This window comes from Pyxicephalus adspersus, chromosome 1 (assembly GCF_032062135.1).
Source record: "Pyxicephalus adspersus chromosome 1, UCB_Pads_2.0, whole genome shotgun sequence".
Taxonomy (NCBI): domain Eukaryota; kingdom Metazoa; phylum Chordata; class Amphibia; order Anura; family Pyxicephalidae; genus Pyxicephalus; species Pyxicephalus adspersus.
The window spans coordinates 8,389,914-8,413,766 of record NC_092858.1 but is presented as its reverse complement, the minus strand read 5'-3'; the positions used below and the strand labels follow the sequence as shown (position 1 = coordinate 8,413,766).

Sequence of the window (23,853 nt, the reverse complement as noted above, 5' to 3'; positions counted from 1 at the left end):
ATTTCACTTTTATTTAGTTGCTGGCAAGATCATGTGAGTTCCTAAAGTTCTTCATTCTAGCAGGACTTGTGTGATGGGACTGTTATATGTTCTGTATCTCTCTAGTAATCTGTAGATGGAAACTGTGAAAACTCTGTATGAAAAAAAAAAATTGTAACCTTCAGAAGTCTGATGTCCATATCACCTTTTCTCTGTAGGTATCACAGAATTACATTTAGTTTGTAAGTGACCTTTCACCATGTGCAGAGAACAACTTCGATGGTGGCTTTTTCTGGTCTTTTGGGAATGGGTGGAGAGACCATGCCATGGTATAATTTCTGCAAGAGCTCCATGTATATGGCCCCAGGTTTGTTGATACCTGACCATCATATGAACTTGTTGGACGTCTCCATCCAAAGCCATGGGCTTCAAAATTATTGGATCCCACAGTGGCTATAATGGACTCTACTCCTCTGGGAAAGCAGTGGAGAAATTGTGAACAATTCTGGAGGAATTTGTGTCCATATAGCTAGAAGATCAATGGTGGGGCATCTAGTGATGTTGGGTCAGTAGACCAGGCTCACAAGCTGCATTCTCAGACATCTCAAAGCTATTTGGTGGGGTTGAGCGTCTGGGAATCTGTGGACACCACGTGTTCTCCACCTCAAACTTATCATACCATGTCATTGTGGATCTGGCTTTGCACACAGGTGCACTATCATGCTGGAACACCTTGGGATAATTGGGGGTTGTCCCCATACCACATACTGTCCTATAGGTAGGTGTAACGATAAGCCTTTTGACATTATGGAGGAGCAGTCTAATCCCTTCCAGTAGGCTATTCACATGGTGCTTGCTGAGGGTTACTTTGCCCATTGTGTTGTTTGTGGTTGCCCTGTCAGGGTTGGATGCAGGTCATTTGTGACCACCTTGTAGAACAATCCTGTAAGCAAGGATAAGTCTTGCATACATATGAACCCACAAGTCCTTGTATTACCATGAAGAGAAAATAATTGTAAGACATCATAGTAAAATAAATATCAACCAGATTGTGTTCATGTAAAAAAAAAAATCGGATGCCCATTTGCTACCTTCAACAATTTCCAAGTTATAGCTAGCCCTGGTGTTGGGTAGTACACAGTGTGTTGGTACTGCCATGTGATACTGTGCAGGACGTGTTAAGTGATCGGACTGACAACCCCTCCCTGATTAGCTCAGGAAATCCCATGACAATTCACTAAGATTCTGTCCAGATTTGGAACACTCGCTAACATCAAAGCTTTTTTTTTTCTTCTTAAAGAGAAAACACTGAGTTTTATATTTTGAGTTATCTTACTGTTAAGCTGAGAGAAATCTTTAACTTTCCTGATAAATGCTATATATCTGGCTTCAATACTGCCTGCATTACAAGAAGGAGGTACCTAGTGAAGTCAGAAATCTTTATCTACGTACTTTGTATAAGTCAATAGGTAGTCAATGAGTTTGTAGCAGTTGTGTGACAGCTAGGCAACCAACATTTTCATTAGGTCTCCAGACATGATGGATTACATTTCTCTCCCTATACATGTTACTTCTTGCTGAGCCATATGATCATATTTTATATGCAGATGTTACCTCCAGTAGTTGGTCTGCATGTTATGTTGGATTGAACAATGGCAGTAAGAGTTTGTAAAGAAAATTCACACCCAATCGGCACAACATTGATACGTTTTCCATATTAATGTAATGTCGGGGTCATTCTTAAATTTGCTGTAAAGGTCCATGTTCGGACCTCTTCTATTAGATCCATGTTTCTTAACCGGGGTTTCTGCAGAGACTGCTTAAGGGTTCCTTGGGCAGTGAGCAGTTTGTTCACTTTATGTGACACTAATGACCTTTTTGGCTATTGATATTCTTTTCACTGGCCGGAAATGTAAAGACATCTTCCTACTGACCGCTGCACTAATATACAGTGAGCTGTGAATAAAAAATTTCCTAAAAACCCTAGTTATTTCAGGGGTTCCCCCATTTTAGAAAAGTTGGGGGAGGCTGTGTACACTGGCTTGTATGGCAAATTGTAAGCTCTTCGGGGCAGGGTCCTCTCCTCCTGTGTCACTGTCTGTATTCTTCTGTCATTTGCAACCCCTATTTATTATACAGTGCTGCGTAATATGTTGGCGCTATATAAATCCTGTTTAATAATACTTCTGACCACTGCCCCAGCATCCTCTACATATGACATAGCCCTGCCCCTGCATTCCGTACACCAGGTTATATATGACATACTCGTTGCTCATGTATATAAAATGTATTTCCCCCAGGTGGGTCATGTGACTAATGCCAAAGTGTTAGTCATGTGATCCTCGTAGAACAGCAATACTGATTCTCCAGTAGACTTGACTGTTCCGCCCATGTAAACGTGTGTTGCCTTTTGTGTTTCACTTTGCAATTCTTCCTTAAATAGTAAATGCACCTAAAACTGAGTTACTAATGTATCCTTGTGCACAAAGGAGACCACCAATGTTCAACAGTGCCATAATTCCAGATTCCTCTCCACCTGGTAGTTTTTTGTTGCTTTCCCATAATATACAATAAATTGAATAGCTAGCAGGCTTGGTGCGTAGACCCAGGAACTCCAGGGATTCAATGCTAGGATGGTTGGAGCCTTCATTATAATGGGTACGGATTTAGGAAATCAGCACAAGAAGGGTGGGATCCCCTCGTAATTGGGAAAGCTAGGAACTCTGCACCGAAACCCCTCAAAATGGGCATGGGAGGTTGCAGAATTGGAAACTCGGATGGCATGGCTCTCCTGTGCATGCAAATATATTGGTTTTAGGTGAATTAAACAAGTCCTGGATTGATGAGTATAATTAAACATTATATAAAAAACATTAAAGGACGAAAACTACTTTTTCGTAAGGAGGTCAGTAATGGCAGCTCTTATATTTCTTTTACTACCCTTTCCTTCAAAGTTTTCTATTCTTGCAGCATGATATGTTGTGATCTTCTTAAAGTACATGATAGATCTCTGTGTGGGTTAGTCTATGGTAACACCAGTGGATTATCTCATCCTTCTGTGTCTGCACTTCTGCATTCCAGGCAGTGTTTACATTTTGGCACGGCTGAGCTGATATTGTTGTGACAGTGAGTGATCGTGAGCAGAGCGGTTACAAATGGAAAGTTCTTCTTGCTGTATCCCATTGTATAACCTTGTAGAGGTTGCAGGTTCATTGAATGGTTGAATGTGATCGCCTTTTGGGTGCTTTGTTTCTGAGGCCATAGCAAAAGGTTTGCAGTCTGATTTTGTACATGTAACAAGCTCCATTTTTGTTATAGCCTCGCCACTCTTTCCATGCTTTAAGTGGTCTATTGAACAGGCCATAACAAGGAAAATATAGGAAATTCATTATTAGGGCTTACATATACTTTTTGTCCTTGCAATATGCATTGCAAAATTGGACCCTATACTTAGAACTGATACAGAGTTTTGACTGCTGAGGCCTAGTGCTCCTCCAATCCAAGCCAGTAGTTGTAAAAAGAAGGTCGAGCTTCTGTTACCTGGACAGGTGGATTTTGTGAATTGGGGAGAGGCTTCCAACATTGCAGCCATTCACGTTACTGCTATTAAAAGCCCCGCCCCCTCTCTATCACCTGGCTTTAAAAGAAGACGGGATATGACATCACTATTGTTTACAACTACCGGTCTGGATTGACGGAGCGCTAGGCCGCAGTGGCCGGTTCTCTGTATCCGGGGCTTCAAATTTATTTCTGAGCAACCAGAAAACTCTATTTATATGCTAAAATATCATTTTCATTTAAAGTGTGTGAAGCTTATATTTATTTTTTATAAAATAAGGAGTTTTTCTTTTTTCTTCCTATCTAGAGACAGCAGGAAGTGAAAGGAAAGATGAAGGGGACCCCTTCTTAAATTGTTACCCAAGGAATTTTTCTTATAAGATTTAGCTTGTGTCCTTATACATTTACACCTATACCTGGATCAATGGTCGCCATGATAAATAGAGATCAGAAATCTCCCCAATGGGGTCACAAACAGTCCCAGCCTGGCAGGGGTCTAAAACTTGCACAAAAAGTTTTGCTGTAGTTACACTGAAGTTGTGAATTTTGTTTTCCTCATTATGTACGGAACAAGGCAGTCGGTTGTCAGGATATCGGGTTTGGTTAAAATACTCTGTTACACGCTGTATCTCCTGATCCCTCCTGTCAATGGCCCCCGTTGAATCCAGCCGTGGCCTCACAATGGCTGAGTGTCTCGCAGTCTTCAATCTTGGCCGTCTGCGTCCTCCGGCTCGAGGAACGTGTGGGTCGGAATACTAAGCATCCCCGCTGTTTACTGGCCTATTCAGCCCCTCTGCTCTTGTTTTATGATGGCCAACAAGTTGTAAAACTGTTGCAATTGTTAACTAGTCTGCAGGGGGACGACTTCAAATCCCAGGCTGAAAATGTGGTGAAGATGTGCGAAACTTAACAATGACTTCCGACTTAATGAATAATGAACTGAATATTTGTTTTTTGTTTTATTTAGTTTTTTTATGTTATTTATTTCATTTTTCAACAAAACATAAAGGCCAAGTCTGTTTTTCCTAGCAGCTTTTAGGAAAAGCAAATCATTGTTCTGGCTGCTTGCAAGTTGACGTAAACACTAAATAGTTGACATTTGGTTTGCCAAATCATCATCAACAATTGTTGCAGCTTGTTTCTTTTTTATAAAATGCTGTTTTTACATTTTTTTTTTTTCTATCCTTTTTTGTTTATAGTGCTGCTGATCGATTCCAGCATGTTTTCACCCTCTCTTTGTCTGCATGCAGCGGCGTCAGCTGCATATCATTGCTGCGGAATAGCTTCCTTCTAATGATAACCATGGATCATTCCTGTGCAATATGTCAGCACTAACACTACTTGTAGTCTCCACCATGTTTGCTTTACAGGTTAATAATGCAATGGGGTTGCAGTTGTCACCCCATAAAAGGAAGTACTTGAAGCAGGACGATCGTGAAAGAAGTCACTTCCAGGAACAGCGCCGCAATCAGTCGTAGCCGCACAAATTGGTTCCTAACTGCACCTATTTAGTTGAATGGGAGCTCTTGGAAGTGCGTTTGTAAGTCCAAAACTGGCCCTTAAAATGAAAAAGTTTTAAAATGACATTCACCTGGTTACATAAATATGTTTTATTTTTCAAATTCTTAATTAAAAAAAAGCTGCAGGAGAAAAATGTGGGATTTCTGCCGCCACTGCATTTTCTTTTATGAGAATGGCCAAGTGTGAATGGGCCCTAATACGTAGCCCTAGGGTCCTAGCTTCCTGCAGTGTGATAGGGAAATGACAAAAACCCCAGAAGGCATAATTAGTATTCTGAGCCAGACACAGAAGGTCTCTACCCCAGTGTTGGCCGGACACAGGGGGCTTTTGTCCTCTACATCCAACACAACAATGTGAATCTTTCCACTTTCACAAGTTTGTGTAACTTTGTCCTTTGTTCCCAGGACTGTAAAACAGCAGCAACTTGTTATCTGAGTGCTATACGGACTGTCATCCTCATGATTTAATGTCACTGTATGAACTTTAGCCCAGGCTAGCCTGTAGTTTTATTTATTATTGTACTTTGTAGTGTGTTGTATGCTCTTCTCCCCCAACTTTTCTACAGCACTGACTTAATTATTATTAAACAGTAAACATATTACACAGCGCTGTACATTAAATAGGGGTTGCAAATGACAGACAGATACAGACAGTGACACGGGAAGAGGAGAGGACCCTGCCCCGAAGAGCTTACAATTAGTAGCAAAAAGGGAGGAGGGGACTGGTCAGGGGTCTTTTGGTCACCTTTCAGAATAGATTCCAAAAATTGACCCTTGAATCAACAGCCCTGAATCGGTCACAGCCGCCCATCTTATCCCGCATTGTAGCTTGCATGTGTTACATAAGCAGGGTTGTCATATGCTGTCCTTATTTATTGTACAAAATTTATAAATTAAAGATCATTTCTTTTTTATCTGTATATTACTAATCCTTACAGAGAACATTGGATCATTTATATCATAGCCAAAATATATCAAAATATTAGATAGATTGGAATGCATGGAAATATTTTAGAACAGGGAGGTAATGCAAAATCTTACTATTGGGGTTGTGAATTGTAACAAACTGCTTTTGTTCTGAGACTTCTTGCACCATGGTACAACCCCTCCCCCCTTCTACACTCAAATTTCTTATCTAAGTGCAGCCAATCTAGGTACCGGACTACATACTGGGCTTTTTTTGGACAATGCATTTCCTGCACTGTCCAATCAAAGGCTGGGGGCAGGGTTGTGACCAAGTTATGTTACAAAACAGCAGTAGAGAAGGGTCGGGTCAGCATTCTGGCTCAGTGGTTTGACAGCTTTGTTTAAATATCAGGGCTGGCTTGACAAAATTGCTAAATGGCTCCCAATTATCTATTCCCACAATGTATGCATTGTGGCTTAGTGGTTAGCACTCTTGCCTTTGCAGCGCTGGATCCCAGGTTTGAATCCCGGTCAGAGCACTATCTGCATTGAGTTTGTATGATCTTCCCCGTGTTTGTGTGGGTTTCCTCCGGGTACTCCAGTTTCCTCCCACATATCAAAAACATGCAGTTAGGTTAATTGGCTTCCCCCAAAAAAAATTGACCTTAGACTGTAATAATGACATATGACTATGGCAGGGACATTAGATTGTGAGCTCCTTTGAGGGATAGCTAGTGTTGAATATGGACTTTGTAGAGCGCTGCATAATATGATGGTGCTATATAAATACTGTGTAATAATAATGTTTTTTGCAAAATGTAATGCCAATTCCACCTGGCACAGTAAGCTAGCTCTAAGGGTCCTGCATTTAGTTTTAATGTTTACAGTATGTAGAATGCCCTGAAATAGGAGAACTGCATTGGAAAAGGACAGGGCTGGAACCTTCTTATGATGAGAATTTTGTCAATTGAATCCTGGAAAAAAAGAAGCTAGTGGGGAGTATTGAGTTAAAATTATGCTTTTTTTTTGGGGGGGGGGGGTTAGGTACTTACAGGTCAGGTATTTGGCTGCATGTAAAAGCTAATAACTTTCAGTCTGCAGCGGCTGGAGCCCCGAGTCGCCAGGTGACACCATTCTACTACTCAATATCTGCCCCTAGCATGCAGCTGGGATGTAGCAGGCTAGAATCTGTGATATGTTGAGACCACTGTTATATCTCAAACCCATACCCCAAAATACACCTTTACCAGCCTGCAAATTGGTATTTCTGTGTCTGTATTTTGTGGCGTAATTGACACCCGGTAATAGTGTTGTCCTCTCTCCTACCCCCCTGTGACTGGTTGGTGTAAGTGCAGCAGAAGACCGATAAGGTCACCTTTTTGTTCACTATTCTCCTATCCGCATGTTTCCTGACATGCAAAACACAAAACTGGATCTCAGACTTCCCCCTCACTTCACCAGCCTGAGCTCTGCCCTATAGGCCTTGGAAGGAGCTGATAAGTCAAATTTTGGTTAAAAAACATATATATTGATTTATCTATTATTACACAGCTACACTGATACATTATTGACTCAATGCTATGATTGCAGACCTATAAATGTAAAATATACACACGTTATTAACAGGGAGCCTCTGTTAATTTGGTTTTAAATCTGAGAGAATACCAACATTTCTTTAAATCCTCATTTGAATTCATTTTAGTAAGTGTGGTATATACACCAGCTGTCATATTTGGCCGGGTGTTTGCAGCTCCTTGTTTGATGAACCTTCCACGTGTGTATACTCGGTTACCTCGAGGTGTACACCTGTACTCTCATTCTACATTTAGATTCCTTGCTGGGGGGAATAAAAGTGGAATTCTGGTCATGAAAAATAATGTTTTGCTTTGTAAGTAATTGCTTACTTTGCATTTTAGCCATTTTATATTGCTTCCAATTTACCTGTCAACCTGCCAGTTCCCAGCTCCCCTTATTCCCTTTTGTAGGCTGACAACGTTGTATTGCTGCTGTGCAAATTCCTCCTTTTAGTTTTGTTGGCCCTCTACTCTTTCCCTATTCATTCACTGAAGTTTGTCCCAACAAACAATTATTGCATGCATTTCTGCTGAATCATTATTTTTTATTTACTGTTATTCTTACCAAATACCTGAGCTGTAAAGAGTGGCATTTGTCAGTTTATTGGAGATCTTCTAATAACAAACCCAAGAACTATCACTGGTCTCATGAAGAATGTTGCTGGACCACTTGGTACACATGCTAGATTTTTACTCAAGACAGTCAGTCATTTGTATTGGGTGACAGTAATCTAGTGTGTATTAAAAGAAGAAATCCCTCTTCAATAAACCATCCAAGCTCTCCTTTTGGGGGTGTGAAATACTTTTTTTTATTTTACTGTACGCTCGCTAGATTTGCAGGGCTTTCTATTGTCATACGTCACTATAAGAGCTGCTACCTGGGAGGGAACCTTGGTGCGCATTGGAGGAAACGGGTCCTCGTTGACACTGGACTGGGTGCTATAACATTATATAGACACATTTGTTTGTAACATTATTTTATTCAAAACTTTGTGCTCTGCTTTTAATTGGCTAAAAATGGCTTTAAGAGCTTTTTTTTAGTTTTTGTTTGTTTTTTTCCCTATTGTCATAGCAGACTTTGTGCTCTGCACAGTTCTTATGTTCTGTACTCTTATAAAGCCACGGCCGGGCTTGTTAGACCGATATCAATAACGCTTTATACAAATGGCTTTCTTCTGCATAATCACATCTGTATTTCCAGGCTGTTTACCATGACACAATTCTTTATTTGTCATGGATGTGTGTGAAAAATGCTGCCCTTGTTCACAGTGTGAAAAGTTGGCAATCGTCCGCTCCAACAGCTGTTACTGTTTATAAAATAAGGATTATTTCTAGGGTGACGCCTAACCTACAGCCTGCAACTTCCGTCCTCATCCCTTCATTTGTTTTTTTTTTTTTTGTTTTTGTTTTTTTTCAAGATGAAATTATAATTTTTGAGCCATTTGTCTGATACATACAGTGCAATATAATCCAAAAACATTAACATAATGGAGTCCATGGCCTAATGTTTGTCATTTGGATATAGTTGCAGGAGCAACATCTAAGGGCACTAGTATTCTCCCCGGCCCGTTTTAGCTGGGCGTACCACCCGGTACTTTTCAGTAACCACCTGGCTGTTTTTCGTTGGGTCGCAATTCGGGGATAACCAGAAGCAGCTTCCTCCCTACGCTGCTTAAAAAAAAATTCTGGGGAGAATACTGGGCTCGGTTTATAAAATAGGGAATAGGACATTCCCTCGTGAGAATCCTGGCAATAATTAATTCCCACAAAGGAATTCCATATTCCCTGTTTTATAAAAGTTTATTTGAAATGGCCAATTTACAACCAAAGGACCACCAAAATCCACAATTCATTAACCCCACCTTGTTGTGATTGTAGATGTTAGATTGTTGTGATTGTAAAAGGTTAGATTAGTTTTTGGCATATGGAGATTCAGATCCGACTTTAACATCAGTGGATAGAAATTAAGTCCTTCATTTGTTTCTACCAAGATTACATCAGATGTGTTCTACAAGCTGGGACTGGCAGAGTGTGGGTTCATTTGGAGGCTACCAATATCTGGTGAATATCTTTGATTCCGGGATGTGGTGAGATGTGAAATTCCCCTTCACACTTGTTTGCAGTAAGAAGTTTTGTAATAAAATAAATATAATTGATGGGTGATGCAGTGTTCACCATCCCTGTACTATATATCTGCTTTCATCACTGCAGGGGAAATATGTATCGGTATGATATATAATTACTCTTCTAGTGCTATGATCTTCAATACCAAAAGAAAATTTAATGGTTTTGTCTTGATTCTTCCAAGTCCTGACCTGCAGGTTTTGGAGCGTAATGGACAGTCTAATAAGAATGTCCAGTATTACTTCATGTTTAACCCAGAAGGTTTTTACAGCTGCGTGGGGAAGAAGCTGTAGACCAAGGCTACTAGGGCATTTTATGAGGTCAAGAAGGCACACTAGGCCTCTCGAGTCCCGTGCTGATGGCTCTGCCCCCGACCAGGAACTCCCCCAAGGGAAATCCCTCTCCTCCGCAATGCATACGGAGGAGAGTGAATGTCCCCTTACCCCGGCAGGCGGAAGAGTTAACGTCAGCAGGGGTAAATAGGGAAGGGAGGCATAACAAAAAGGCCTAAGAGCCCGCAGATTGCCGACCCCTGCCAGCCGGGATTAGGCCGGAACGACCAGGGGGGCATTAGGCCGGAACGGACTACTGGCTAGGCTGTATCTGGCCTACCTTCTGTAGACGGTTGGTGGCTCCTGTATTGTGCCCCAACTCTTCAGTAACAGCCGGGTGGTTACTAAAAAGTTCTGGGTGGTGTGCCCAGCTGAAAGGGTCTAGGGAGAATACTGCTACAATTTGCGGACTGTACAAGTAGGTCTACTTAAATTATTGAAAGAGAGGTGTACTTCAGCTGTATTTGTTGGCCCCGAGCTTTTTTTAGCTGTATCAGGTGCAGGTTTTAGGTTTTGAAAATGTAATCTCCCTAGTTTATATTTCATGTCGTGTTTGTCCTAGGAGCGAATATTTAAAAGTGCATGCATAATTTTTTGCTGTGTGCTGAACTCGCATAGCATTTTAATGAACTATATCAGGATAACTTTTGCTAAACCCTTGTTTGTTTGCTACTTCCCCCACCCCCTAGATTGTAAGCTCTTCAGGGCAGGGTCCTCTCCTCCTCCTGTGTCACTGTCTATATCGGTCTGTCATTTGCAACCTCTATGCTTAATATGTTGTTGCTTTAAAAATCCTATTTATTATTAAACCACAGATACCCACCCACTGTGCTCATCAAACAGCTCTAACAAATCCCTTTCAATGATATAAACAGACCAAAAGAAAGCAAAAAAAAGTAGAAAGTCGTTCTACAGGTTCACATTCCTTTTTATAGCGACAGGCTACATACCATAGTTTGTGGTGCTAAGCATTCATAAAAAAAGCTCATGGTTCGGCTTCCCTTCTGTTGCAGTACATTGGCGACCGATATTCATAGCGACCCACTGCGGCGAAATGCCGAGGCATGGAGAGACCTAAATATATCTATGTCTGAATGATCCGCTGTTTGTTTTCTTGTATGCCTTGCTAGAAAAGGTTACACTACTAAGACTTCAACAATATTTGCTAATTAAACATTAAACTTGCTATTTGTCCAGATTACCCATTGTTATTCTGACACCCCAGGGATTTTTCCACACGTGGGGACTGCAGTTTCAGGAACTTAATGGGCTTCCTGCGGAGACGCAGGTGCAGAGACTGCATGTGCTGGTGCCATCGTCTTCTAAACTGTGCAGTAACAAAGCGTCAATAAGCCAGGGGGAAAATTATCAAGTCGCACACTTGCTGTCTCTGTGTTGGAGTTCAGCTGTTCTCCCTCCCAGAAAACTCGGTCTTTCCTCTCTAAATGAGCCCATTAGCCATCCAGCGGCAAACATTACAGCCAGGATAGTAACAAACGGATGATCTAACCAGAGCGTATGCTGGAATGCTGCTAGCTGTGTCCTAATTAGCTGCACATGTTCTCCCAGAGGCCTTTGCTGCAGGGGCACACCGCTGTTTTTTCGAAGGGAAAGGAAAGTTATTTTATACTGTTTTAAAGACGTACGATCATCCAAAAAGAATCTTACAGTTTGTATGGTCGGTGGAATAATTATGAGCCCACCGGGTCTTCCCCAGAAATTTTTTAAGGTGGTGGTTGGCCCCTTGAATTTTGAGCCAACTCTTCAATAATCAACCAAAAACTGCCAAGTGACTGGGGAAAAGTCCTGGTTGATTTGCCTGGCTAGAGGGGCTGGGGAGAACACTGGACCCCAGAATTTGGACCTCCTCCCTTTTATGGCAGCTCATACCCCTCAGTGACATGTCTCAGCAATTGTAGACCCCCACAGTAGAGCTCTTCCCCTGTTGCAAACTTACCCAGCTATTTCTCATTTCGGCATTGACAGATTTCAACAGGAGGGGTAGGGGCAAGCAAGATGGGTGGAGGTTGGCATATGGGCACAGCTGAGGTCTGTATGCAGGATGGGTGCGCTGGCTCTTGCTGTGGGTCTACATTTAATACCCGGCCCTGCCAGTCACTGCCCATCCTTCAGTATTCCACTGCAATACAATTTGGACCCTTGCTCCTATGCCAATGATGACGCTGAACATCTGAACTCAATGGTTTTATTGGATAAATTGTATTGTGATGGTGGACAAATAGTACACAGGGGTGCACATGCACAGCTCTGATATCATAAACATCAACTTGTACTGTAGAAGTACAGCACAAACTAGTCATTTAAAGACATTAAAATACTACTGCATGAAATTCAGCTTTGAGTATATCTTCTACCATCAATCAAATGGCCAGAGTTTTGTCTAATTCTGATATATTGGCCTAATAGTTGCCTGATCTCAGTCCCATGTTGAATGAAAGCTGATCAGCAGGTACTAGGTGATCCCTTTAGTCGTGCAAACATGACCTGCGCCGTCGTTACATAGGTTTTTGTGGGGTAAAGCTTACAGAAGAAGCCATTGGAAGCAGTTGCATTCTGGAATAAGTTGGGTGGTTGTTGGGATCATCCTCATGCAGCCCTATAAGACCATATACATAAATTCTGGTGGACCCAGATGCCTGCAAAAATGCCCTTCTCAGTAAAGTGGTAATGGGACCCTTAGGTTGCTTGGTGTTAAATCTGGCCTTGATGTCACTCTTCCCATACATGCCAGTTGTGACCCAAGAATGGCATCATTTTATTGAATCTCTTGTCTACTGTGACATTGCAACTTCATCCACCTCTCCTTTCTTTGCATGGAAGTTTATTTTCTTACCATCCAAGCCTTGTAAGAGGCCATCACTGGATGATGCATTTCTTTTTCCTCATGTGGCACAATTTTAGCACCAGGGTAGGAGACATGAAATGGGATTATTGATCCCGCAAGTTGCCAATTTATTACATTTCTTTCTATGTGACAGGTCACATTTTTTTAAAGTGAACACATTGGGAACAGTAAGAGTGTTGAATGTAAACTGATCATTCATTTTAACCATTACTGTGCCTAGAAAATAAAGTGCTAATAGGTGTCTTTAGATTGCTTGAGTTCTCCCTAAATTTCCTTGAATGTATAACAAAAATGAACGCAGGGTAACATCATAATAACCATTACTTTTCTTTTCCTGTGCAGTTAGACCTTGATACGATCAGCATCCCTTATCAAGGTTCAATGCTTTAGATTTAAGGGGAACGTACACAGTGTTGGTTTTGTATTGTGTTTGGGAATAAATAGCCGGTGTCATTTAATCTCCTACTATGCAGGCCAGGGGGATCACACCACCCCCTCTACTACAGATATGAATCCATATGGGTGTTTGGTTAGACCAAAGCAGACAACCTGGGAAAAGATATGATTACTATTACATTACTATTAGTATTTTTTTATATATATATATATATATAGCGCCATCATATTACACAGCACTGTACAATGTCCATGGTCATATCACTAGCTGTCCCTCAAAGGGGCTCACAATCTAATGTCCCTACCATAGTCATATGTCATTAATACTGTCTAAGGCCAATTTTTGGGGGAAGCGAATTAACCTCACTGCATGTTTTTGGGATGTGTGAGAAAACCGAAGTACCCAGGGGAAACCCATGCAAACATGGGGAGAACCTGCAAACTCCATGCAGATAGTGTCCTGGCTAAGATTCAAACCTGGCACCTAGAGTTGCAAAGGCCAGAGTGCTAACTACTGAGCCACTGTGCTTTTAAAGATGCTGCCTGTCCAGTTTTTATATATTCAGTGCCTCACCCAAAACAAAAAGGATTTCTAGAAAGGAAAACTTGTAATGGAAGAATAGCTGCATTCCTGCAATACCAAATGGTGCTTGGAGCCTTAGAATTTCCTGTGCCAAAATCTTCTCGGAATCTTACCCTTCCAGGAGGATTGAGCTTTGTGATCCCTTGCAACTCTCCATGGCTCCATAACCAGGTCTCTACAGGGGGATGAGCAGAAGCAACCAATGTGAGCTGCAGCCAACCATAGAGATCAGCAGGAAGAACCGTGGACAGTTGGAAAAACGTTTTTTTACTTGACACTGTTATCCCCAGCCCTTTTTAGCTGGGTGCACCACCCAGAACTTTGCAGTAACCACCTGGCTGTTTTTGGGTGGTTACTGAAGACGGGTCACAATACAGCGGCTGCCACCCACCTACAGTTTCTTCCTACCCAGCTTTAAATAAAAATGTCTGCTTTGAATACTGCTTGTTAACTTTTAAATTCAGAATTGGGATATTTTTATTTACCTGGAGTCCCTCTTTATAGAATTTTTGCATTGGTAAACCAAACATTTAATTGGGACCCGATTGCATTTTTTTTTTCTTGGTGATTATCCAGTAGGGGTTTGTTCTTGTACTAAAAACAAAACAGGTTTTTTGATGCCTTAAAGGAACGCACTGGCATAGAGATACTTTTAATGATTCTTTTCCACCTACATTATGTTTGGAGTTCCAAATGATTCATCGTTGTTTCCACTGGGATATGGTCCAGTTTTCAGCATTGTTTATTGTTATTTTCCAACCCACAACAGTCTGTACTCTCAAAACTTTACCTAGGAAAAGAAAAATTAGCAAGAATTATTACTGAGTGCTCCTCCTAAGTTACTGTAAAGTTCATCTGAAAGGGAATATTGGCACTGATTTTATATTTTATGAGCTTCCAGAGCTATTAGAGTGCAAAAAACATTTGTACTCTATATAGGAAACGTCTGTAATCCTCACACATCTTGGATTTTACCTTCACATATTGTATTGTATCTAAGAAAGACCAATGTTGTCAACATAGGACAGGTTGTGTGTACTTGAAGGTTGCCAGGTGGGGGAAAAAAAGAAACTGCACCCAGTACATTTAAGAAACTGGAAACCAATATCTTTTTTGTTTCTTTGGTTTAGGGACCCTTTTAATATACAGTTTAGCTATAACAGCCTTTGCTGCTCTGAAATGGCTTTCCACCATATATAATTGGAAAAGTTGTTATAAAAAAGAAAACTTTTGCTGATGTAATAATGAGAAGCAACTACAAAAAGTGCAGAAATGGCAACAAAACACTACTATGTAAATCCAATGGTAAAGACTTGCCCATCTCATCTGCTTTATGGACAAAATGATGTGGAGAACCCCTTTCCCCACCATATGATTGTATTTTGGCATTTCCAGTGAAACGTGCAATTGAGAAATGAGCAATTCCATCCTTATAGTAACAATTTTGCCCATACATCACTATATATACATAACCATATAACCATGTCCCTGTGCACAAAGCCAGCTCCATAAAGCCATGGTTGGATGAGATTGGTGGATGAGATTGGTGACCTTCTTAGCCACCATCAGCATTTGGTAGTGGATATAAATACGGTATACAATGTACAGCGCTGCGTAATATGTTGGCGCTATATAAATCCTGTTTAATAATAATAATAATAATATACATTAGTCTTCCCAGAATTTTTATAGGCTGGATAGGAAGAAGCTGTAGCCGGGTGGCAGCCCCTCTGTATTGTGACCCAACTAAAATCAGCCAGGTGGTTACTGAATTGCTCGGTGGTGCGCCCGGCTAAAAGGGGCCTGGGTGGAATACTGGATTTCCACAAACGCTCTAAAATCCTGTGAAAGAGCAAATGATTTTGTGGCCACAAAAGTGTGCAAGACCATATTGATACTCGTGCTATTTAAAAAGAGATATCCCTCAAGCTCATATAATTGCCGTCTCCTCTATCTGATGGCCATTTATTTTCCTTTTCTTTGAAATCTTGGCTACTATGCAAACCCAGAAGCCATTACCCCTGCGTATGGTCTCATCGGTTTAAATACCTAAGTCCTTGCTGAATCCTGTGTTTGCTAAGTAAATAAACTCTCAGCAGACTTATTGGCTACTAGCAAACTTGGTGCTAAAGGATCACTAATGGCATGAGCTGTCATCACATATTGTTTTCTCCAGAGCTTGACTTGTGCCATCCGGAGATGACCTCAAGTATATCTACTTCCTTATCGTGGAAGTTTAGATTGCCACCCACCTCATCCCAATGTGTACTGAGAGATTATGCTATACACCCTCTTGTAGACTTGTGCACTCTTGTTATTAACACAATTTTACTTTCACGTGTGAGTTGAATTAAATATGAAGTTCCCCAGATTAAACCCCCCCCCCCCCCTTACCTCCAAAGTACATTAACATGGTACTAGACCTCCAGGCAAAGCAGTGATCTCCCCAACCCCTTTTAGCAGGGTGTACCACCCGGCACTTTTCAGTAACCACCCAGCTGGTTTTCGGTAGTCGCTGAAAAGTTGGGTCACAATACACAGGCTGCCACCCACCTACCCCTTCTTCCCACCCAGCTCAAAAAAATTTCTGTGGAAAATACTGGAATGAGGGAAGTTTGGGTAAGCCTGATTATTGCATTTGGAGATGGCCAACCAGCTGGTATTTCCAGAATATCCGCAACAACAGCCACCATAAATCACATTGACCTTTTGTCTTGTCCTTGTCTTTTCTGCTGAAAGAAGTCTCCATGTACTTTTCTTTCTGATGGCCCATTTTTGGGTCTACAACTCGTCTCTGCAAGGCGAATTTCCATGCCTCTGGCAATCTGTGGGGTTTTTCCCATTGACTTGTAGTGATGTATGTGCTGGTGGGAAAACCACAGCAATGGGTGAGGACTCCCACAAAAGTAAATGAAATCTTCTTTTTCACAGGTGTATTGAAAAGACAAGACAGGTGAACTTTTAAAGCCATATTGTTTCAATAGGGATGTAGAAGAGGAAAAATTAATCCCTTATCAGATTTTTTATGGCTAGCCATGCTGACGGCCTCTTTGAACTTTCAGTTTCTGCAGATCTATAAAACCATTGACACATGACCTGATGAATGTTTTTCTGCAGAATTATCAGGGCACCAACCCATTTACTTGTGGACTTTGGTAAGATCCACCTTTATTCAATCCAGATATCACTAAAGAACCTACATATGGAAACGTAATCTCACGTATTGTACATCTTAATGGACTTTGCCATTCATATATATGTGGGGTATTACTATCACTTCATTAGTGGTTATCTATTTTTGTTTCGCGGACTCGTATCTCTGTAGATTTATCTGTTTGCTCATAGTACTGTTTATACATCAGAATACATCAAATGTGCACATTGTGGCTAATTTATGGATTACCATTACAGATTTTGAATTTGGATTACCATACAGTAATGTAGTTATGATTGTCTATAAGTGGATCTAACTATATACCATGCAGGAGATAACATTCTTATCTAAGAGGGTACAGTATTTTTGTTCTTTTTTGTATTGGTATTGTAGTTACTATTATCCATCTGCACATAATTACACTAATAAAGATATCATGGTTTTATTATTTCTTATACTATGTTTTTTTATTATTTACTAGTAACGTGAATCATCGCTCTATCTTCAGATTATGTTCTCTTGAATAGCAATAAAAAAACAACCCCTAACTACTGGATTTTAAAAATAAGTAAATAAAAATAGGTTTGACTTAAGATAGAGATTTCCTCTTTATTCATTAGGCTGGTGATCATGTAACAATGGTTTTGCTGGACAGGAACTGATAGGGAATCGGCAAATGAGACACAACAGACATCAGTGAGCCCCTTGAGACTATTGTGATAACACATGTCAAAGCGTGTTACATGATTCAGGAGGATGTGGTGCCATTTGGTTTAAGTGGCACCCAAACACACACTGGGAGTTCACATCATGGAGTAGCATGCATGGGAGTTCTAGAAATTCCTTATGCTACTTTGTTTGTTTTTTTTCCCTTGCCTATTGTTTGGCAAAATCAATATCGGCAGGAGTTTAAGGCTACGTACACATGTCAGATGATTCTTGTTCGATAATAGCCTCAGGGCTGATATCAGGTGAGAATCTGGCGTGTAAAGCATTCGTCTGTCCTGGCAGATCCACGAACAATCGTAATGAAAGTGAAGCGCAGCATGGTGACGCTCCGTCGCTCTTCCCCCCCCTTCCCTTTCGAAACAGCAGAACGGCACTGTATGTACAGCACTCATTTAAGCATCGTTCAGTCTTTTGTCATTGGAATGGATTGTGAAAAATCCTCTCCAACCACAATTATTGAACGTGTGTACGTAGCCTAAGGCAGAGTATAGTCTGGGGAACCTAAATTATGCAAAATTGAATCTTACCTATATGCCACCAAGTTCTTTAGATTGTACAAGGTACTACGCATTCCTGGTGTTCAATTCCAGCGTGTTGTGCATTTATTTCTGTGCGCATGCATGGCCAAATATGCTAAGCCCGGAAAAAGACCGGACAAAGGTGTCCATGACAATAAGGGTTAGACGCCACAATGACTGTTCCCTGGGGAATGGAATTACATTATATGAGACTTAATAATAATAATAATATTATTATTATTAAGGATTATTCTAACCCTCCAGTTCCAGGTGCTTCTGTAACCTCAGATCCTCCCATCTGATCTAGCCCCATGTTGTGCATTCTTGGAATAGTTCTCTCTGGGGAAGCCTCTGTTGTAAGTGGTTTACGTTAGTCCTTGTGGAATCCTGCCTGGACCAGTCCATGACATCAATTAACACCTCCAAAATATTTCACTCTGCCGTTGAAAGGACATCTGCACACCTGGATTTAGGAACAGATTTCCCCGGGAGTGAATATATTGAACCTCCATGCAGAACAAGCCCTGTCATTTACAGAGTTTAACCCCCCCCCCCCCATCTGTTCTTTCCCAACACCCCCATGGAATGGCTGTAATTGTTGCTGTCTACCCTTCAAAGTATTTGCTAAGCAAATACTTGGTATTTTTCATCGAAATAGACAGTTCCTTTTTGTGTTTGTGGTGGGAGCCACTATAAATTCACATATTGACTTCAATTTACAAAGCTAACACATTGGGGGCTCTATAAAACAAGGAAATGGACATTCCCTCAATTATTCCCTGGTGGGAATTATCCGGGTTTCTACGTTTCAATGGCAGTCATCAATTCCCACTAGGTATTGTTTAAGGGAATGTCAGATTCCCTGTAATATAAATAGAGCCATAGGAAAAGAATTAAAATGATACAGATAGGTTGGCATAAGTAAGATACAAAATAATTGTTACAGTCCAATGGCTAACATTTGGAGCCTTTTGTCTTTCCTTCTTAAAGCGGGTCAGTGGGGTTCACAGCAACATTAACTTTTTTTTTCATTTATATATATATTTTTTTGTTTGCTTTTTTAAATTAAATAATTTAATAAATATTCTCCTAATGCATAAGAAAAGTTTACATGTTTTTTTTTAGAACTCTTGCAACATGAAGTTTGTACGTTTTGCCAGTTGCTAACTTTTTTCTATATTTTACTGAAATATGCCACTTCTATAAAAAGCCGTAGGTGTCCCTTGCCAGCAAAGAGTTTTGCTGGTTGGTACATTGCTTTGATCATGACTTGTGTAATTGCTTGTTATACAGTCTCTCCCTCTTCCTGTGTCTATTTGGCAGGTCTGTTCTAGTCTGACAGGTGTGTGTGCGCTTCCAACAATACATCACTTTTTCCTGAAAAAAAAACACTTTCAGTTGTTATTTTAGGAGACCATTGCAGGGTTTCTAGTGCGCCAGTTTGCTACTCTTGCTACTTAGCCCCAATAGGGAATGTATGGAAGAATAAACCACTGGAGAAGCAGCCCTGAACTAGCTTCAAAGCAAAACCGATGCAAGACATTGTCTCAAAGCAACTTTGACTTACTTGAGAGTTTAAAGCCCAGATATACAATGGGATTGATTTGTTAAAGCTTACAAAGACTGGAGAAAATGGACTATCATAGGAAAACCTGGGTGATCCAGGAAACCTAGGAAGGATCTGGTGCAGAATTAAAAGTATTTGCAAACTAATAGCAAATGATTTTATAAAAATTATTCCAGGTTTGCTAGACCAGCCCCTGGAAGTCCAGCCCTTGGTAGTCCAGCCATGGATGTCTATATTCTCCAGTCTTTAGGCCCACTCTTGGTAAAGTCCACCATCTGTTGCCTGGCTTGTTTGGTCTTGCTTATGGAATAGATTACAGTGCCCCTTTGAGCCCAAAACAGTCATCCAAATCAGAAACTCTTGTTTCACTTTAACTTTACTTGCTGTCTTATGGAGGCAAAAGTAGGAGGCCAAAGTATTTTCCAACGGTGGTGCACAGTGGCAGTCCATTCAGGCTCCCCTTTAACCTTCTGTCTACAGTGGATCATTTATGTTAAATCTGATTGCATGTGTATTACATCTTTTTACCAGCAGCTAATACGGTGCAAGGGTCTGCAGTGTTCTTCCCAGAAATTCTTTAAGCTGGGTTGGAAAAAAACTGTAGGCGAGTGGCAGCCCCTGCAATTTGACCCAACTTTTCAGTAACCACTCAAAAATGTATTAAAAAGTGCCGGGTGGGGCGCCCAGCTAAAAGGGGCCTGGGGAGAACACTGGTCTGCCTGATTGGATACAGATTAGGTGGATGGTCTGTTATAGTAAATCTGTCCAGAGTGGACAGTTACGCTCTGACAATGCCGAGTACAACCATTATCACTACAGATTACTAATGATTAATAGCTAGCAGTGCACCCTAATGCACAGCAAATCATACATGACCCCCCATCCCTTTCCTTATTACTAATGGAGCCACGTTCATAAAATTAAATTTTGCCCAGATGTTCCACACGACCAATATTCTGGAAGTAGCTGTCTCCGAGCATCGCTGTTCATACTTGGCTGGCGGGTTATATAACGGTGTAGGAAGTCTATCTCTGCAGTTAATAGGCGCCATCCCTGAGTGGCAGCACAGTGATTGCTCAGTATTTACACTCGCCGCTCAGGCTGTGTTTCTAAGAGGCCAGTAATGGGAGCGCCTGCTGTGACCATGATAATAAAACGTCGCCACTTTGTAGGGCACTGTTCTCGGCGTTTGATTACCCAGGATTCTCAACTAACCGCCTGCACAAAATTTTTACCCATTACAGGGAAAGAGTGGCTTTATCTGAGCCCAGCATGCTGTGTCCGCGCTGTAATCGCGATTGCTAACTGTCCAAAAAAATAAAAGTTAATTAAACTTATCCATGGGGGGAAAATTTCTGCACAAAGTATTGATTCTTTCCCCTCCGTTTTATGGTCTGACGATTGGAAGTCTCACTGCATTAATCTGAAATTAAATATATATTCAACCCTTGATATATCACTTGATGGCGGTTTTTGTATGCTTTGCAGAAATTGAAGGTTTTGGTAAACACTGAAAAGTCAAAGTATATAGCAAACCAGTCACTCAATCTTGATATAAGCTCTGATGTGTTATTTTTTTTAAGGGAGCTTTTTATTATTTTAGACTGAAAATACTTATTTTATTTTATACATACTAAAACTTGCTTTAAGAAAAAGCTGGATGTATTTCTAGAAGCACAGAATATACCTAGGTATTAAAGCTTGAAAGTAAAGATAACCAAGACAGTTGGCTAGAAAGTAAAGATAACGAGAGAACATCCGACTTCCTCATAGAATCAGGAAGAAATTTTATTTCCCATGTTGGAGCAAATTGTACCAGGGGTTTTTTTTTGCCTTCCTCTAGATCATCTTTGTCTTAGCGTTTTATATCTGGGTATATGTTTGAACCTAATGGACTTATATGTTTTTTGACCTGACTTACTATGTAACTATCTTAAGGACTGATGAGCTCTTGGGTATTTTTATGTTTAGATTGGCATTAAACATCTTAGTGTATATCCATAAATGGTCTTAATGGGTAAAGTGGAACTAAACTCCCCTTGCTCACCTCAGCCATATTGCTTCACCAATATGGAATGAGAGAACTTTGTTTGTGGAAGTTTGTTCATTCCCAGTAATGCAGAAATGTTACATATGCGTATCTCAGTTTACAGTCCATAAAAGGTTGAAAACAAGTGGGATTGTGCAATAAAGAGCCCATATTTCACACATTTTGAGTTTTTTTTATTCAGTTCCAATTGGAACCCGCCAATTAGGGTTCCTGACGGCTGAAGAGGGTCCATGGGTCCTCATGCAACAGCACACTTTGCACCTCCCTATGTCTACTTCAGTTACAATTTAAGTTATGTTTTTGATTTATTAGATTGCCATATGTATGCAATATTTGTTTTCAGTTTCCAGTAATTTACCATTTTCCTTCTCTCTTTCCTCAGGTGTAACCATGGAGCTTTGCCTTTGGTTCAATGTCATCCTCCTAACCAGTGTGGTCTCTGCCAACAAGTTTTGCTTCCCCGGATGTTCTTGCGAAATCGAAAGCTTTGGCTTATTTGACAGTTTCAGCCTGACCAAAGTGGATTGTAGTGGAGTGGGTAACCACATTGTCCCAGTCTCCATTCCTCTGGATACATCTTACCTAGATCTGTCGTACAATAAGCTGGAAAAGATCAACGAATCTGTATTGTCTGGTCCTGGTTACACGACCCTGGTCAACCTCAACTTGAGTTACAATCGACTGGTGAAAATATCATCCACCGCTTTCTCCAAACTGAGATACTTGGAGTCTTTAGATTTGAGCCACAACCAGCTTGAAGCTCTTCCCGATCAGAGCTTCTTCTATTCCCCTCTGGTAGAACTTGATTTGAGTTTTAACAGTTTACAAGAGATACAAATTGGAGCCTTCACCTCGAAAAGTAACGGCAAAGCGATCAATATTAACCTTTCCAACAACCTGATCAAATCGATCTCAAGAAGACCTGACGACCCCGTTCCAAACATTCGAAATTTGGATTTATCTGGAAATCAGCTACGTTCTGTCCATGGCCTTCAAGGAATTCCTCTGCAATACCTGAACTTGGACAGAAACCCTATTTCTAAAATCGAGGAGAATAACTTTTTGGGACTTAAAGGCTTAACCCATCTGTCTCTCAGTCAAATGGAGAATTTAGGGGAAATTGCCCCACGTAGCTTTCAAGATCTACCAGCTCTCCAAATTCTTGACTTTTCCAGCAATCAGAACTTAAGGATTCTCAGCAAAGATGTATTCTTGGGGTTGAACTCCTTACAAGAGTTGAACTTGTTAAACTCTGGCGTGGCGTCCTTGCCCAAGGACACGCTCCAGCATTTGCCATCCATGAAAAGCATTACCTGGGGAAAGAACATCCATTGTGTCAAGACTATGAAGGAAAGCCAATTCCATCTGCAAAATGGGGTGGTTCGAAGAGAAGTCTTGCTGTGCCGTGATGGTCAAGGTGCTGTATCAGCACAAGATGTCTTATAACTTTTTGTTCTCATGTAAAGGCTCCTTCTTCTGGGAGATCATGTGCCTTTTTCCAAGAAAAGATTGTCAGTAATTTATTTATAATTTTTTTATGAGCAATTTTACTTAAGACGGCTGCATTGTATGATGCAACCAATTTTTATATGGACTTAAAGAATTCCTAGCAATCCACTTTTGGACCAATATGACCTGATCAATGTGCAAAAGACACTATTTTCATCTGTTTTATTTTTTTATGTGCTAAGCTCTCTAATAAAGGAAGTTGAAGGTACGGAGAATACGAGTTGTAGTTTGTTACTTAGTATTATTGTGGAATACAAGGTCACATGATGCAAGTCATTCATGTTGGTTAAAGTTTACAATTTACACACCCTTCCGAACAAACGTTACCCTGGGATTTATTACCTTGTGTAGTATTGGGGGGGACAAAATCCTCATAAATGATATTGAAGGCTAAATTCTGTCCAGGTAATTTTTAGATCTGCATTGTCTGGCACTTTTATTCTTTCTGTTTCTCAATCAGAGATCCTCCAAAGGGTTGCTGGGGTTCC

General features: G+C 40.7%; 1 protein-coding gene across 2 annotated transcripts in view; it reads left to right on the top strand.

The window, feature by feature from the left end:
- The window catches only part of TSKU (tsukushi, small leucine rich proteoglycan), a 28,653-nt gene extending 5,080 nt beyond the window's left edge, over positions 1 to 23,573 (top strand). For both annotated transcript variants that reach the window (XM_072401729.1, XM_072401738.1), the window contains exon 2: positions 22,239 to 23,573. In XM_072401729.1, the coding sequence (XP_072257830.1) occupies positions 22,247 to 23,302 (1,056 nt within the window). In that variant the 5' untranslated portion in view covers positions 22,239 to 22,246 and the 3' untranslated portion in view covers positions 23,303 to 23,573. The remainder of the gene's footprint in view (positions 1 to 22,238) is intronic.
- Positions 23,574 to 23,853: the final 280 nt, after the last annotated feature.